The sequence below is a fragment of the Mustela erminea genome, chromosome 20, assembly GCF_009829155.1.
Source record: "Mustela erminea isolate mMusErm1 chromosome 20, mMusErm1.Pri, whole genome shotgun sequence".
Taxonomy (NCBI): domain Eukaryota; kingdom Metazoa; phylum Chordata; class Mammalia; order Carnivora; family Mustelidae; genus Mustela; species Mustela erminea.
This window is the reverse complement of record NC_045633.1, coordinates 9,342,893-9,355,803: the sequence shown is the minus strand read 5'-3', so window position 1 is coordinate 9,355,803 and position 12,911 is coordinate 9,342,893. Positions and strand designations below refer to the sequence as shown.

General features: G+C 51.0%; 1 protein-coding gene across 2 annotated transcripts in view; it reads left to right on the top strand.

The window, feature by feature from the left end:
- Positions 1–12,911, top strand: part of VPS35L (VPS35 endosomal protein sorting factor like) — a 116,525-nt gene that overhangs the window by 91,795 nt on the left and 11,819 nt on the right. The window contains exons 27-29 of one of the 2 annotated variants that reach the window (XR_004281861.1): positions 2,442–2,581; positions 12,201–12,366; positions 12,483–12,762. Coding sequence is in view for 1 of the 2 variants with exons in the window: in XM_032328016.1 (XP_032183907.1) it covers positions 2,442–2,581; positions 12,201–12,366 (306 nt within the window). In the remaining variant the exon portion in view is untranslated. The remainder of the gene's footprint in view (positions 1–2,441; positions 2,582–12,200; positions 12,367–12,482; positions 12,763–12,911) is intronic. The other variant, XM_032328016.1, reaches the window with a different exon arrangement.

The following is a 12,911-nucleotide window of genomic DNA, read 5'->3' as shown; positions in this document are numbered from 1 at the left end:
GTGGGGGCAGGTGCTAAATCTGTGTCCACTTCCTAAGGAGCCTCCAAACCATTTCCTACAGCGGCTGCGCGGTTTCACGCTCCCACCAGGGGGGCGCCAGCGTTCCAGTTTCTCCACATCTCCGCCAGCGCTCGGTTTTCCACGGTGCCCGTCCTGTTGTCTCCCAGGGATGAAATCTCACTGTGGCTTTGATTCGCATGTTTCTAATAATCATTGATGTTGGGCATCCGTTTACCTGCTTGTTGACCTACTTGACTGTTTTCTTTGGAGAAATGTCTGTTTGGGTCCTTTGCCCATCGTTAATCAGGTTACCTGTTCTGCTGTTGCTGGAGAATGTCTTCATGTTTTCTAGATATAAACCCCCTATCAGATCGATGATTTGCAGGCTTTTTTTTTAATGCCAATTTGATTGTATTGCTTAGTGTGCATGATGGACTTGACCGACCCTGGGCTACTTGAACCTGGCCACTCACTTTCTGAGCCTGTTTCATCATGTGGGATGTGGACACGGAAATCATTGCGCCTTCCCCATAGGACAGTCGAGGACTAAGAATACAGACTACTTGACGGCAGGGCCTAAGAGTCTCCATGGTTCCCTCGAATGCTGCCTTTTACTCCTGTTGGTACCTGTGACAGGAGAACCTGCAGCCTCTGCGTCTGTCTGCCGGAGTCGGTGTCAGGTGTCTTTTCCCAGAGGTCCTTTATCTAATCTCTTTCTGTCCAGCAAGATCAATGTTGGCTGCCTCGTGTCTCCCCCTCCCAAGACCAAAGGACACAACAGGCTCTGAGTAAGTAGGTGTTAAGTCCCGTAATCAAGTCCTTCGCACACCAGTGTTGACTCTTTCCCCTTCTTCTCTGTGCTCACAGTGCCTGTTCACCGCTTGGTGAATGTGGTAGGGGTGTGAGTTCCATTTGGGAGAGAGAGCTTGGGAAGGAAGTTTCTGGAAAGCTCTGAGAGAGCTGCCTTTGCTTAACATGGCTTTTGTTGTTGTCTTTTTTTTTTTTTTTTTGCTTTGAAGAAGGAAGAGAAGGTGACCCCCCCGCCCCCTGCCCCTGGCTGTAGACGCAGACTCTTCTCATTAAGCACAGGTCTTGGTGCCAGGAGGGAGGCGTTTGTTGCCGCATGTGCTGCTCTGGGGTGCTGCGTGGGGTTCCGGTGGGAGTTCAGGATGCTGTGTGCCAGCGCCGTGTCCTCTCCGCATCGCTGGAAGTCGTTTCGCCGTGGAAGTGTATTTATTTGGACCATGCAAACGTTTGATCTTGTTGGGTAGTTTAAGATTTCTCTTGTCAGGTCCATGTTCGGTCTGTTTTGTCCTTGAGGCTTTTTCTCATGGTGAATGCTTTGGCAGTTCTAGAAAGAACTCTTTCTGCCTCCCTCAGCCCCCACCTCCAGCCCTCCCTCTCTCTGCCCTCCTGTTCCTGCCTCCCCCCCCCGGCTCCTCCACTTTCCACCCCGCTCTCCGCTTCCTCTCTCCTTGCCTTGCTTTCTCTCATCCTTTGAGGTCTTCTGGTTTGACGGTATACTAAATATTTTTAAAAACATCTTCATCTCCCTGGGGCGCCTGGGTGGCTCAGTGGGTTAAAGCCTCTGCCTTCGGCTCGGGTCATGATCTTAGGGTCCTGGGATCGAGCCCCGCATCTGCTTCCCCCTCTCTCTCTGCCTGCCTCTCTGCCTACTTGTGATCTCTACCTATCAAATGGATAAATAAAATCTTTAAAAAAGAAATAAATAAATAACTTCATCTCCCCAGTGATTCTCTGGAATGATTCACCTCGTCAGACATCTCTAAAGCTGCGTGCGCGTGCCTGTGTGTGCATGTGTGTGTGCACGTATGTGTGTGTGTGTCCATGTGGATTCCTTCAGATGTCTCAGTTATATCTGGAACAAATCCAGGGCGTGCTAGCGTAGACACAGCCCGGAGTCGGCGCCCCGCTCTGCCTCCAGGATGGGAACCTCGGTGTACCCAGGACGCTGATGTAGGACCGGGCACTTGTCCTTCCAGACCTTCCACACCTTGCTTCCCATCTGGGAACTGGGCCCCGGGACTGTGCTTTCGCACGCGGGGCACAGGAGGCTTCTGGGAACCAGTCCAGATTGAGCCCTCAGTCCCCGCAGCTGTGACTTCTGTAAAAATTTGCCACTTGCTTATTTCACTTCGTTATTAAAGCCCATTTGTGGTCCTTTGAGCTGAGCTGCTCAGTGAGGGAAGGAAGGAGAAAGGGGGATTTGGGAGGGGACAGCAGTGCCCTCTCAGCTGAATGTTCAACAAGTCAGTGAAGGTTGCAGAAACCCTCTTGTAGGACCTGCCCGCTGTGTGGGGCCCTCTGCGTGGCCTGACTTCCACGGAACTCTCAGGACGGGCCTGCAGGCCCGGAGAAGAAGAAAACAGAACCTGAATTTTTCAGAGTTCTCATACATGGACTTTTCTTCTGTCTTACAGCTGATGCCTTTTTCAAAGCCGCCATAAGCCTTATTCCAGAAGTTCCCAAGATGATCAGTATCGATGGGAAGATGCGACCGTCGGAATCCTTCCTTCTGGAATTCCTCTGCAATTTCTTTTCTACGTTATTAATAGTTCCGGTACGTTTCGCCAGAAGAGCTAGCTATAGGTGATGTCCTTCTTTGATTGGCTTTCTGCCTCTTCCCCCCAAAGAGGGCTCATGATCCCAAGATCCCACATGCTCTGTTGACCAAGCCAGTGAGGTGCCCCTGAATTACTCGGTGTATTTTCCATTCATTTTGTGTCCTGGGTGTATCAGTTGTGGTTCTCCAGGCGGTCTGGGGTGCCCCTTCCTGGTTAAGGGCTCAGGTCTGGGGACCGAGATGCCAAAGTTAGAATCCTGGCTCCCGCACCTTCCAGCTCTGCAGGCTCTGGTGATTGTGTCACGTGACAGGGCTGCCGTCTTCTCATCTGGGAAATGGGATTAGTGATCGTGTCTCCATCTCCAAGTTGTTGGGAGGATTAAGGGAGTAAGTCTGCCTACGTGATGAGAACAGCGGGCACACACTCGGCCCCGTAAAAGGTGATGGTGACGCTCTTTTGGCAGCAAGTACTAGAAACCAAAACAAGGTCGCCGAGGTCCAAGGGGACGCTGTTGGAAGCATGCTGGGGTTTCTCATGGGGCGTACTGCCGAGCAGTGAGTCTTGGGCTGGCAGGAATCAAGGCTTCTCTGCAGACGCAGCACCAGGACCCGCACTCTGGCAGGGGTTCTTACTCGGGGTCTGCGTACTCCCTGAGGGTCTGGCAGGGGCAACCGTGAATTTAAGATGAGAAGAAAAAAGTTCTCATTTTTACAAATCTCAGTGAATAAACGTAGCCGTTTGCTCCGCTGCGAGCTATGGAGGCAGTGAGCCCAAGTAGTAGTGACATAGCTGGGACTTTGTCACCAGAGGAATCAGCCACATGTTCATATCACATTTCAGGTGTGGCCCATTTCAGACGATGGCTAATTTAATGTCTTTACCAGGAAGTAATAGAACACGATATGACAAATACGTTGAAAAATATTTTGACAAGTGTATTTTAGCATAATTGGTTTCCTTTGTCGTCTTACATATTTTATTTTCTGCATTAGAAAACCGTATTCTGAGGAGCCCATGGCCTTCACCAGGCTGCGACAGGGCCAGGCACGAAACAGACTGGCTCCTGGTAGAGCCACATGTATGTAGGAATCCGGAATCCTTGTTAAAATAGACATTCTTGGGAACCCCGTTCCAGAAAGGCTCACTCAAGAAGTTGGGATTGGCCCCTGAGTCAGCATTTTTTTAAATATAATTTTTAATTTTTTTATTAACATATAATGTATTGTTAGCCCCAGGGGTACAGGCCTGTGAATCGTCAGGTTTACACACTTCACAGCCTGAGTCAGCATTTTTGAAAGCCCCTGAGTAAGTCAGGGCTGGACGGTCCTAGGACCACTTTGACAGGAAGTAACTCTGCTCTCAGGAGTACAGGCTGCCTTTTGGGGGTGACGCAAATGTTCTAAAATTGATCATGGTGACAGTTGCACATCTCTGTGAATATGCGCACCATCACTGCTGTGTGCATTGTGAGGGGCTGAACTGTCCAGCGTTCGAATGGTCTCTCGGAGGAGCCGAGGAGACAAAAAGATGGCTCCGTTTCCAAGTGTCCCAGCTGAGGTCCCAAGTGCTCCAGAGAGAGGATGGCGTGGTCAGGAGGGAGAGCTCGATGCTTGACTCCACTGTTTCCAGATCACTTTCTTAGTCCTCTGTGGAATCATGTTCTCTTTTTTGGGTAGTCCAGTTGTCAAGTGAGGGGACGGACAACGGTCCGAGTTTCTAAGGAGCCAGCTGATGGATGTCACCATTCATTGGTTAATTGGGCTGCATTTTCTGTCTGCATGTGGTGTTTTCTTCAAAATCACTGGAGCCTGGACAAAAGCCTGTGCTTGGAGTCAGAAACTTGAGGGCAGTTTGACCCAGTGACTCAGCCGCCCTGAGTGGCTCTGGGAAAGTTGTCTGACTCGTCAGAGCCTCACTCGTCTCCTGTCTGAAATGTCATCGGAATGTCCACCTGGCAGGGCTGCTGGGAGGTTGAATGAAACAACTGATCTGAAAGCACTTTGGGACCCAGAAGTTCTGTCCCTGGGGTCGCGCACTGATGACCAGCGGATGGAAGCCAGCCCGCAGACAGGCTTTTTTGGCCACATAATGATGGAAAACATTTGGAATGAATTACCCACATTTAAAAATTGGTAGATCACAGAAAACCCCAGATTTTCGGCTCCTCTAGAAAAATCAGATCCTGCGATGGGGGGCCTACATTCTCCGACCTGGCCACTTTGCCTCAGCTTGGGAGCAGCCTCCCCATTTTGGGGGGTGGGTGGGAGGCATGTGCCCTCCCTGCAGTTCCCGTGGGTACCTCTGGACCCACTGAGCCCATTTCTGTTGCTTTCCTGGCCCCGTAGGCATTTGTGGGAATGTTCCCAGGGTCTCAGCGGATTTTCTTGTTCCCGGTGTCAGCGGGCAGGCTTTTGCTGGGGTTTAGTAAAGATAATGAGATGAAGACTAGCCCCAGAGTGCCTGCTCACCCAGTGTAATTCCTGCATGTGGGGGACTCCCTGTGCCTTTCCCATGTAGGTCACCCTAGAGCTGGGGAGCCCGTGCAGCTTGCCCGAGGCCGCACAGCTGGTGAGCGGCAGAGTTGGGATTTGAACCCAGGTCTGTGCGGCTGCCGAGCCCGTCCTGCACCCTCTGAGCGTGAAACATTTACAGTGCACTTGATCTGCTCGAGGCTGAGCCTTAGCAGCTGTCCGTCCCTCCCCTGGGACACAGCTAACTGCGGGCGGGCTTGGAGGTGCCCGATGTTCAGGCTGAAAAGCTGAGGTTGAATGCTGTATGGGCTCCCGGGCCCGAGGATGGGCCGCCCCTGAGGCACGTGTGTTGTGAGGCGCTTTCGCGTGGAGACGACCCCTGTATCCCACTTAGACCTGGTTCACAGCATATCCTCTCATGTCGCAGCTTTTAGTGTTTAATTTTTTGCATTTAATTTTATTGTTGTAAAGACATTTAAAGTGAGATCCACCTACCCTCTGAGCACATATTTAAGTGTATGATACGGTCTTACTGACTACAGGCTCAGTATTGTCCAGAGATCTCTAGAATATTCGTCCTGCTTAATTGAACCATGAAGCCCCTTGATGAGTAACTCCCCATATCCTCCTCCCGGACCTCCAGCACCACCATCCATCCTTTGGTCCTGTCATTGTTGTGGACGGCCTGGTAGAAGCAGAATCATGAGTATTTGTCTTTCTGTGGTTGGCTTATTTCACTTGGCCTGAGAGCCTCTGAGTTTCATCCATCTTGGCATCATTTTACAACATTTCCTTCTTTTTTAAGGCTGAATAACAATCCCTCGTATATCACATTTTCTTTTTTTTAAATTATTTTTATTAACGTATAATGTATTATTTGTCCCAGGCGTACAGGTCTGTGAATCCTCAGGCTTACACACTTCACAGCACTCACCATAGCGCATACCCTCCCCAGTGTCCATAACCCAACCACCTTCTCCCAACCCCCCTCCCCCCAGCAACTCTTCGTTTGTTTCATGAGATTAAGAGTCTCTTATGGTTTGTCTCCCTCCCGATCCCATCTTGTTTCATTTTTTCTTTCCCTACCCCCCAACCCCCTGCCCTGCTTCTCACATTCCTCATATCAGGGAGATCATATGATAATTGTCTTTCTCTGATTAACTTATTTTGCTCAGCATGATACGCTCTAGTTCCATCCATGCCATTGCAAGTGGCAAGATTTTGTTTCTTTTTTTAAATTTTTAATTTTTTTAAAAGATTTTATTCATTTATTTGACAGAGATCACAAGTAAGCAGAGAGTGAGAGGGAGAGAAGCAGGCTCCCTGCTGAGCAGAGAGCCCGATGCGGGGCTCGATCCCAGGACCCTGGGACCATGACCCAAGCCGAAGGCAGAGGCCTCAACCCACTGAGCCACCCAGGCGCCCCAAGATTTTGTTTCTTTTGATGGCTGCATAGTATTCCATTGTATATATATACCACATCTTCTTTATCCATTCATCTGTTGATGGAAATCTAGGTTCTTTCCATAGTTTGGCTATTGTGGACATTGCTGCTATAAACATTCGGGTGCACGTGTCCCTTCGGATCCCTACATTTGTATCTTTAGGGTAAATACTCAGTAGTGCCATTCCTGGGTCCTAGGGTAGCTCTATTTTCAACTATTTGAGGAACCTCCATGCTGTTTTCCAGAGTGGCTGCACCAGCTTGCATTCATACTAACAGTGTAGGAGGGTTCCCCTTTCTCCGCATCCTCGCCAGCATCTGTTGTTTCCTGACTGGTTAATTTTAGCCATTCTGACTGGTGTGAGGTGGTATCTCACTGTGGTTTGATTTGTATTTCCCTGATGCCGAGTGCTGTGGAGCACTTTTTCATGTGTCTGTTGGCCATCTGGATGTCTTCTTTGCAGAAATGTCTGTTCATGTCTTCTGCCCATTTCTTGATTGGGTTATTTGTTCTTTGGGTGTTGAGTTTGATAAGTTCTTTATAGATTTTGGATACTAGCCCTTCATCTGATATGTCATTTGCGAATATCTTCTCCCATTCTGTCAGTTGTCTTTTGGTTTTGTTGACTATTTCCTTTGCTGTGCAAAAGCTTTTGATCTTGATGAAATCCCAATAGTTCATTTTTGCCCTTGCTTCCCTTGCCTTTGGCGATGTTTCTAGGAAGAAGTTGCTGCAGCTGATGTCGAAGAAGCTGTTGCCTGTGTTCCCCTCAAGGATTTTGATGGATTCCTGTCTCACATTGAGGTCTTTCATCCATTTTGAGTCTGTTTTTGTGTGTGGTGTAAGGAAATGGTCCAGTTCCATTCTTCTGCATGTGGCTGTCCAATTTTCCCAACACTATTTGTTGAAGAGACTGTCTTTTTTCCATTGCACATTCTTTCCTGCTTTGTCGAAGATTAGTTGACCATAGAGTTGAGGGTCTATTTCTGGGCTCTCTATTCTGTCCCATTGATCTGTGTGTCTGTTTTTGTGCCGGTACCATGCTGTCTTGATGTGCATGTCACATTTTCTTCATCCATCGACGGGCATCCTCCTCCCAGCACCACGCCCCAAAGAACCTAAAGGTTCTTTCCACATCTTGGCCATTAGGAACAGTGCTGCAGTGAGCATGAGAGTGCTGGTGTCTCTTTGAGATCCTCATTTCAGCTCTCTGGATAAATACCCAGAGGTGGCATTGCTGGATCCGAGGGCAGCTCTATTTTTCATTTTCTGAGGAACCTCCATACTGTTTTCCACAGTGGCTGCGTCAGTCGACGTCCCTCCCAACTGTGTATGAGCCTTTTAAAAGGCCTCGATTCATTTTATTTGTTTGGAAAAAAAATTGACTAAATAGGCTAAATAAACTACCTGGCCCCCTTTATTGGTACTTGTCAATGCGGAAATAAACATTTCCCCAGGCCAGCCCTCTCTCTGGCCAACAGTGCCAGTTTGGGAGCGTTCAGAGGCGTTCTGCTTTGGTATTTGCTGCGGTCAGCCTCTTGCTGGCCTGCAGAGTCGTCTGTGTAACTGAGCTGATGCATTTCTCTTACATTTGGTAGGACCCGTGGACTTCATTGAACAGGTTCAGCGTAACAGCTCACAGGCCTAATTTTGATTCAGTTGACACAGGCAGTGGATATTATTGGCATCTGTGTCCTGGCACAGATCATCTGGGACACAGCAGGGGAGTGTCTTTTTCTACTCCTCATCGTTGTGAAGTGTCCCGCCGTAAGCATGACATGGTGTCCCAGAGCTGCATTTGTCCCGTCTGTTCCACAAAGACTTGCTGATCTTGGAATTGAGGAGTGAACCAGAGAAGGGCGTCCTCCGCTCAGGAAGACAGATATTAAGCAAATAAACACTTGGAACTCCAATAGTATAAAGTCCCACAAAGAAACACAGGGACTTCTGAGAGCCCAGGTTGGAAGGGAAGTAGGTCAGGGAAGTGTCCCAAGAAAGTGTCGCTAGAGTTGAGAGCCACAGGAAGACTGGTCATGGAGGGCCGCGGGGGACAGGAGAAGGCATTCTGGGCAGAGGGGGCAGCATGGGTAAAGCTTGGAGTGGGAAGGCAGCCTGCATTGGAGGGACCAGAAGAGAGCCTCGGCGACTCGTGTGTATGCAGTGCTGAGGGCCCACCAGGGGTGTGAGCTGGTGACACATGACAGGGTTGGCTCCTGCCCGAGTCGTGTAGCTCCACAGACAGCTGGTTCCTGACAGCCTCCTGACCCATGCTCCTCTGTCCCCTGCCCTCCCGCTTCGTCCCCACCCCCATTTCCTGTCCGGCTCCTCCTCCCAGTGCCAGGCCCCACCCCATCCCGTGTTCTGGCTCCTTTTCTAAAGGGCTTTTACTGTTTATCGTCAACACTTACATACCCCTGACAGTGAGCCAGCCAGCAGTTCACAAATCCTCCAAACGAGCCTGTTCTGTCCTCATTTCACAGAAGCAGACCTTGGCAGGGAGAGGGCAAGTGACTTACCCAGGGTCACCAGCTAGTCATCGGCCAAGACCAAAGTCAAAGCCAAAGCCAGGATGTCTGTGCTCAGTGCGTCTTTGCTGTCTCTCACCTTAGCGCTCCTGGAAAATTAGTCATTTCTAGGATACACCTTCCTCTGCCAAGGAATGACAGGGTTTTTTTTGTTTTTTTTTTTTAAGATTTTATTTATTTATTTGACAGAGATCACAAGTAGGCTGAGAGGCAGGTAGAGAGAGAGAGGAGGAAGCAGGTTCCCTGCTGAGCAGAGAGTTCGATGCAGGACTCAATCACCCTGAGATCAGGACCCGAGCCAAAGGCAGAGGGTAAACCCACTGAGGACCACCCAGGCGCCCCATTAAGGAATGACATTTAATGGAGTGATTCCTGCAGACCAGAACCAGGGACCCAAAGGGATATTGCGAACAGGAGAAGCCAGGTCCCCTGTCTGTCCAGCTGAGAGAGAGAGTTGAGTCCCTCCCAGGTGTCCCTTGGGACCTGCCTCATAAGTGCGGGTTTGCTCTGTCAGGGAGGCAGCCTAGGCAGGGCCCCCCCTCCCCCACCCCGGGTTGTGGGGGGCTTCCCCTGCTCACATTGCCTGTTGAATCCAGGACCTTTTGTTCTTATCTAATTTTTTTAAAAGATTTATTTATTTTAGGGGGTGGGAGAGGGGCAGAGGAAGAGAAAATCCTGAATCAGACTTCCTGCCGAGTGCAGGGCCGGACACAGGGCTCCATCCCAGGACCCCGAGATCATGACCTGAGCTGAAATCAAGAGCAAGCCGCTTAACTGAGCCACCCAGGTGCCCCTTTTACTTTTTTTTTTTTTTAAACCTGTGTTTGCCTTGCTTCAGTTGTTGGCACTGAAGCATCAAAGTGCAATTAAAAAAAAAAAGTTACAACCACTGAAGCATGGATATCTTAAGGAAAAAATTTTCCTGGTACGGAAGGCTGGAAGTAATCCCTCGTCCTCAGTTACGAGCGGAAAGCTCACGGAAATAGCTTGCTACAAACCTTTATGTCTGCGCGCCCCCTTCTCCCCCACCCCAGGGAAGGTGTGCTGAATGGGCTCCCACTACAGTTACGACAGCCGTGTTGAAATGCTTACTGCAACGTTCGGATTATTGTTTCTTTCCAAGGCAGATCCTTAAATAAAAAGTATTTTTGAACATCCACATAGCAGAAGAAAATAGCCCAGTTAGAAACAGCTGTTAGCAAAGAACGGCCGTCGTGAGCCGCCGGCTGAGAGCCACGGACTGTAAATGGAAGGCAGACCCCGGCACGGGGCGGGGGTGGATTGGGGGGTCTCGATCACTCTAGCCTGGGGCCTTCAGACTTCAGGGCATGGTGCGTCCTCTCTCTCGGGGATATCCAAGCAGCAGTTCCTGTAGATGTTAACAGCTGTACCCAGTCTCTCTCACCCCGCCACTGTCCTTGTCACTTGGAAGTGTTGCTGCTGTATCTGCCGCCGTGGGATTCGGAGGTGTGATTTCCCACCCATCTCGGTTCCAGCGTTTCTCATACTCCGCGCCGGATTCAGAATGGTTGCTCACGCGGGTGGCTTCCCCGCAGCGGGCCGGCTCCGTTGGGTCCGAGAGGGGCGGCGTGAACGTTCCGGGTGCGGAGTTGATGCCCAGGAGCCAGACTGCAGAGCTCGAGCCCTGGTTCCTCAGTGGACCAGCGGTGTGACACAGGGCCGGCTGACCTCTCCGCGGCTCACCTGTGAAATCAGGGGCTGGTCCTCATAGTGTCTTTCTGGAACGCTAAAAAGCTACCATAGTGACTGTGAAAGTTCGCGATCTGTTATTCGTCTCTGTTGCCACATAAGCGCCAGGCGTGGAGAGAGTGCACCCGTTGTAATGTGTTCTGTGCCATTCGGGCAGCCCTGGCTGCGAGCTGGCAGCTCCGACCCATGAAAGTACCGGTCGTCCCGGGGGGTTGTAGGCCGGGACGAAAGGGAGAGAGACGGAAACGAATCAGGCCGTTCCCCGAAGCCATAAAGAAGTCGCTTCAAAACTGCTCTTGGAAATGCAACCATGATTTGTGACGGAGCCTGGGCGAGGGCTCTGGAGCCTGCAGGTAATGGGATCTCGCGGAGGAACGGGTCGGGCCAGGCCTCGCAGGTGGATTTCAGTCCGAAGGAACAGCAGGGCCAGGAGTCCGGACCTTGGCGCACAAGCTGCCGTAGCGTCCCCTGCACTTCTGTCGAGATCCGTGTGCGAGACCGGCCCCTGGGGACCACGTCCCCTGGGCTTGCTTCCTTCCGCTCTCCGACCCGTTCAGCCAGTGGCAGGGACCGACTGCAGACTGGAAGGCAGGAGTGGAACAAGTTTGGGGTGTTTATCCCCTCACGCTCACTGGGCCACGGTTTGGCAGTGGCTTGGCCGGACTGGGAGGGTGTCCCACTGGTCCCAGGAGCCACAATGTGTGGCTGCCAGGTCAGCGTGGCGATGGTGGCAGGGCCTGGGCCCTCACCCCTGGCCGTTGAGGTCTGGAGGGTGTGTTCAGGAGGAGAAACCCAGAATCGCAGGTAGCCTGTCGGAAGGGAAGCCAGCTCCAGCTCTGTGGCATCCGCCACCCTCTTCCGGTTCATTTCAGCATCTGAGAAACACCATTCTCTCAGCTCCGAGTGTCTCTTGGGTTTTTCCTCTCCCAAGAGAGCGTCCGCGATTTAGCTGTTAATGTCACTGACGCCCTAAAGAGCAATGCTATATTTAAAGCTGGTGCCTTTGGTGGTGACAGGGATCATTTGGGGGGTGGGGAACTTAACTCAAAGTAGGTGGCTTCCACTGTTCCCACTGCTGCGAGACCCGCAATCTTGCTTTTTGTAGTCGGAGGAGCAGGCCTTTGTGCTGCCGCACACATGGGAGAACAAGACTGTAATTTTGGAAACGGGCCATTAAGCTGACAGGTGACTTTGCTTCTTCTTTCCTTGCACCCAGGGAGGCTCTCAAGGCTCGTCTCCGCAGACAGCGCTGATCGGTGGCGTGCACAACAGTCTGTCCGTTTTCTCGGTGTTCGTGAGCCAGGCCCGCGAGCGGCTCGCCTCTGCGAAGTGGCTGCCACTGTAATTCCTCCACAGCTGCGGACGGCAGGGACCTGGGCTTTGCTCTTCACGGTTTTGGGGGTTTTCTCCCCTCCTGATTCATTTCTAGGAGTATTTATCCTTTTTTTTTTGGCTTTCCACTAGGATCATCCCGAACATGGGGTCCTGTTTCTTGTTCGAGAGCTTCTCAACGTGATCCAGGACTACACTTGGGAGGAGAGCAGTGATGATAAAATCCGCATCTACACCTGCGTCCTGCACCTCCTCTCCGCCATGAGCCAGGACACCTACCTCTACCACATCGACAAAGGTAGTGGGGTGCCCTCCTCCCAGACTGCCCCGAGCTTGACGTTCAGGAAGGTCCAGTGAAGTTTGTTTTGTTTTGTTTTCTTTTACTTAATCACCTAGTTTTTTTTAACCCACCAGGAACTTCTAGTCTGGGGCCTTCCTACATGTGCCAAAATAAGAACTCCCTGAGCAGATTCCTGAGCCCCATCCCGCTCCTTCTCAATTAGGATCCCCAGCAAGAGGCCTGAGAATTTTATGTAGAAGAAACATCCAGAATCATTTCGACAGCCAGTGAAGTTCAGAGAAGCACTCTTTTGGATCTGTGCTCTCTCTGGTCCACTATAAATAACCTTGAAACGTGGTTAAATATACACATGCCTGAGCTTCCTCGCTGGCCTGGCCCTGACCTCAGCCTCAGGTGGGACTTCACTCCGTTCCCCAAGTGATGCTGAGACTCCGTGAACCCCTAGTTCAGATGCTCAGAAGGAAGGAGGTGGCCTTGCTCCCCCACGTGCTAGCAGCCATTTTTAAGTTGCTGTTAGGAGTTTGAAGCGGCCTTCTCATATC